The 5,000-nt window shown below is 45.5% G+C and overlaps 1 protein-coding gene across 1 annotated transcript in view; it reads left to right on the plus strand.

Moving 5' to 3' along the window:
• The window catches only part of tgfbr2b (transforming growth factor beta receptor 2b), a 24,854-nt gene that overhangs the window by 3,915 nt on the left and 15,939 nt on the right, over positions 1–5,000 (plus strand). Inside the window, exons 2-3 of the mRNA XM_062538341.1 lie at positions 2,436–2,586; positions 3,364–3,554. Of these exons, the coding sequence (XP_062394325.1) occupies positions 2,436–2,586; positions 3,364–3,554 (342 nt within the window). The remainder of the gene's footprint in view (positions 1–2,435; positions 2,587–3,363; positions 3,555–5,000) is intronic.

Below are 5,000 nucleotides of genomic sequence, written 5' to 3' on the forward strand. Positions count from 1 at the left end.
ATTTATGTGTGTGTGTATGTGTTTGAGAGAGAGTGAGCGTGAAAGAGAGAGAGAGAGAGAGCTTGTGTGTCTGCATGGATATATGAGTAAGACATTATGTGTGTGTGTGTGTGTGTGTGTGGTCAAGGAGGAGGAGGAGAGAGAGGAGTGAGTAGGGTAGGCGGAGGCTGCGATGTCTTTGATGAGTGGCTGGAGCCCCTGCTGTGCCCCTTGTCCAGCATGCCAGCCAGGCCACAGCTACGCTACTGTATCTGCCCTCCATGAACTTGTGGGCTTGTTGTTATCAGGTGATATCTGATGTAAAAACACTGTTGCACCTCATTACATGTAGTAGCCTATATTGTTCTCGACTCATTTCTCTCACCAAAAGCGTGTAGGATATTGCAGCCCGTATGCTACATACGAGACATTCTTCTGTGCCTGATGGGTGTAGCTTCCTCCCAGGAAGGCCTATGCATCTCAAGCTCAGTATCTGCGCCGCTAATGGGCTTGCGCTGTCCGCTAGCGTGTGTGCTGTGTGCAAGCGTGTACGCTAGCATGTATGCTGCTAATGAACTTGCTAGCGTGTATGCTGCTAATGTAGGCCTACTTGTTAGCGTGCATGCCGTACACTAGTATGTACGCTGCTAATGAACTTTCTAGTGTGTATGCTGCTAGTGTACTTGTTAGCGTATGCCGTACGCTACTGTGTACGCTGCTAATGGGCTTGCTAGCGCGTACGTGCTGTTATTTGAACATTCCTCAGTATATCGCACAGGCAGCTGCTCCTTCTGTGCTGTGCTGCGCAGAGGTGCATTTGAAGTGATGTTGTTATTCAGGTCTTGTTAGGCTGTCGAAGGGAAGGTCCACATCCTCTCTGACTCCATTTCCTTCCCTGCTGCTGATGTCACCTGGCTCTTCCTCTGGGTAAGAGGAGGAAAGAGAGGGACATTGGAGTCTGTCATGAGTTTGTTGAGCTTGTGGCCTACACACACACACACACACACACACACACACACACACACACACACACACACACACACACACACACACACACACACACACACACACACACTCACACACTCACACACATACACACGGACACACACACACACACACACACAGGCACACGTACACACGCGCGCTGGAGTTTTTCTCTTTTTTTAAAGCTTGAGAGGCTGGATACTTCTTTGTGTTTCCAGTGTGTAATTACCCGACTCCTGCCAAACTCCACCAAACAGAAAGCAGCGGTAGGGGAAAGATTTTATCCGCAGCAGTGTGCAGTGCATGCGACATGGGCAGACAGCTGGCTACGATGCCGGCACTTGCCGGTGGTGTGGCCCACCACAGAGTAGCTCACTTATGTGCTTGTTATACAACCTAAGGAAAATACCCTACATGGATTATTTAAATTGGTGACGCCTGTTATTGTTGCCTATAGGTCGATTGCACAAAAAAAGGAGGCATTTGCAAAAGTAGTGTCTGTGTCTGGAAAGAGTTGCACAGCTGCAGATGTTTTTGATGTTGATAGCTAAAGAGAGCTTCAAAGGGCCACCAGTAGGCTACATACTGTAGTGTGAGTTTGATGAATGATCTCAATGCTTTCTAATGAACACCGTTCTTTAGTATGGAGTTTACTCTGTAAAATTGTGCTGTATTTTGAATGTCACTAGTGTAGGTCTACCCTTTTTTAGGACCCTTTTTTTACATTTAAAAAGGGTCCTACAGTATGTTCCTTGCTTTTCCCAAAAAGTGCCCTACAGCATGTTCCCTGGTATGTATTGCGACTGGGAAACATACTGTAGGACCCTTTTGGGGAAAACTGGGGAACATACAGTATAGGGATGGATGGCCCCATTCCTACCACCCAGCTCCCCTTGGTGTTTATTCTCCTGTCTCGGAGTGGGAAAAGATTGGAGGCTGTCCGTCAGGGAATCAGCTCAGTCAGATAGCGTGGAAAAGCAGGCCTGAGCAGGCCCTGAGAGCAGAGCTAGGGCCTGTGGGAGAGAGAGCATCTCACGCAAGATCTCGCTGATTACCCGCCCAACCCGTGATCCAGCACCCCCCACCCCCACCTCACCCCCTCGCTCCAGCGAGCCAGTGGACCTGACAGTGGGCCAGTCATCTGTGGACAACAAGGCAACATATTAGCAAGGGAGCCGAAAATGTTTAACTCTTTTGTTAGCTAATAAAAACAGTTTGTTTTTAACCAGGGCTGCACATGAAGTGCAATGATTTGCCCAGGTGGTGACGACTCGGTTGTTAAGTGCATGGAAGACTGTTAGACGTCACTTTATGATGTTGTCTATGAGGTCACCAGTAGTTAATGGAGTTGTTGGTCTGTGTGTGTGTGTGTCTGTGTGTGTGTGTGTGTGTGTGTGTGTGTGTGTGTGTGTGTGTGTGTGTATGTGTGTGTGTGTGTGTGTGTGTGTGTGTGTGTGTGTTTTCTTTTATAGGTGGAGTATTCCCTCCAATCTTCAAAATAGCTGCACTCTGCAAATTCTGTGACATCCAATCCACTTCTTGCAATGGCACTGGGACATGCAAATCGAACTGCAGCATTACGTCCATATGTGATCAGGCGGAGGAGGTGTGTGTGTCTCTCTGGTAAGTGCCCCCCTCTGCATCTGCCCAGTGCACTGTACTCACCTCCCTGTGATAAGCCGGAGTACTGTAATCCTCCCTCTAGACGAGAAGGAAAGTCTTTTAACTAAATACAAAGCATTTTTACTAACCTGATATTGGATGGTTTTGATGTAAAAAAAATGTGATACCGTTAAAGGGAAACAAATGCTTGAAGTTTCCTTAAGGAAAAAAAAAAACAAATAAGCAGTAAGCATGCACAGACCACATGCTGACTTCGAATGTGAAGTAAAACGGTTTCCAGCAAAAAAAATGCATTAAAATAAGGGGGTTATTTTCATTGAAAAGGTCATGGGCATTTCTAGTGCTTTATGATCACCACCCTGTATCCTGTTGTGAATGTTTGGCTCCCTCTTCCTTACCCTCTTTTACTCTAATTGTTTGTGTGTGTGGTGTGCACACAGTACATGACTGTTTCTCTTATGGTGTGTCTTTCTTTCTTGTGTTTGTGTTTGTGTGTGTGTCTGTGTGTCTGTGTGTGTGTGTGTCCCTCAATGCGTATGTGTGTGTGTCTATGTGATTGTGTATGTGTGTGTGTGTGTGTGTGTGTGTGTGTGTGTGTGTGTGTGTGTGTGTGTGTGTGTGTGTGTGTGTGTGTGTGTGTGTGTGTGTGTGCGCGTGTGTGTGTGCGTGTGCATGTGCATGTGTTGTTTGTGTATGTGTGCATTTGTATGTGTGTGTGCGCGTGCGTTGTTTGTGTATGTGTGCATTTGTATTTGTGTGTGTGTACTCCCTTGGCAGGAGGAGGAATGATAATAACCACACTCTGGAGACGCTGTGCCACGACCCGGCCAAGCCTCTGTACGGCCTGCATCTGGACGACTACAACAGCTCCACGTGCGTGATGAAGGAGAGGAAGGCCGAGGGAGGCGTACTGCACGTCTGCTCCTGCAACCAGGAGGAGTGCAACGACAACGTCATCTTCACTCCCAGTGAGTCTTCTCTCTCTCTCTCTCTCTCTCTGTCTCTGTCTCTCTCTCTCTCTCTCTCTCTGTCTCTGTCTCTCTGTCTCTCTCAAATTCAAATTCAAATTCAAATTCAAAGGAGCTTTATTGGCATGACTCAGACATGAAGTGTGGCCAAAACAGACATATGACAATACAACAGATACAATATCTGTTTTGGGAAAAGCAAAAAGAAGAAATCTTATCAAATCAAACCAAATTAGAAAGAAAACGTATAATGATGATAAGCTAGCACGCTAGCTGAAGGAAAGAAAACTTATATTTAAATATTGGTAGTAATTTACATAACCATTCTCTCTGTCTCTGTGTCTCTCTCTCTCTCTCTCTCTCTGTCTTTCTACGTATCTTTATATCATCTATCAATCAGTCAGATTTACCAACAGATTGACATAGCTTAGCAATACATATGTTACTCAACATATCATAAATGGATAAATACTGATGCATACTTGAAATACTGATGAATACTTGAATTTCCCCTCGGGGATCAATCAAGTATCTATCTATCTATCTATCTATCTATCTGATGCGCCTGAGTGAGTCATCACTCTCTTTCTCTCTCTCTCTGTCTCTCACTCTCTCTTTCTACATACACATCCATCTATCAGTCGGTCAGCTGATTTACCAACAGATTGACATACAGTAACTAAATTTATGTTACTCAACACATCATAAACGGATAAATACTGATGACTACGGGTATATGGAAAACAGACTCTTCATTTTATGTTTGGAAATGCACTTCTAGCCGTTTACAGTTGAGTACCGGTATTTACCGGCAGCATGTGAGAAGTGAAGGGGACCGCATGCTCTTCAGAGAAACTAGATGTCTAGATATGTGTGTGTGTGTGTGTGTGTGTGTGTGTGTGTGTGTGCGTGTATGTGTGTTTGTGTGTGTGTCTGTGTGTTTGCAGGAGATGTAATATGTGTGACAAATATACCAAACTCACACTGATATGCAGATGCAGATGCATATCTACAACTAAACAATGCGTTTAGACACTTTCACACACACACACACACACACACACACACACACACACACACACACACACACACACACACACACACACGTTCCATCACAGTTCTGAGAGAGGCAGCCCAGTGACATCATAGCGGTGTATTGAGATGACTCAGTCAGAGCTGTGGTTCTGCGTGTTTTTCTCAAAGGAAGTTCCACAGCGGAGTTCATCGCTACAGTAGATAAAGAGTTCTGTTGTCACTGCATCATCAGCGATGGAGCGCAGTACAAAAGGGTCTCGGAATGACTCACCTTCTCTGTGCTTTCCCTCTCCCAAATGGGCAGGACACACGGAATACCGATGAGGCAGTAGATTTCCATAATCGGTTTTGGATGTGTTAGTTGGGGTGCACGGACAGGAAAATAGGAACACATTTGTGTGTGTATAGTGT

The sequence above is a fragment of the Sardina pilchardus genome, chromosome 6 (assembly GCF_963854185.1).
Source record: "Sardina pilchardus chromosome 6, fSarPil1.1, whole genome shotgun sequence".
Lineage (NCBI taxonomy): Eukaryota > Metazoa > Chordata > Actinopteri > Clupeiformes > Clupeidae > Sardina > Sardina pilchardus.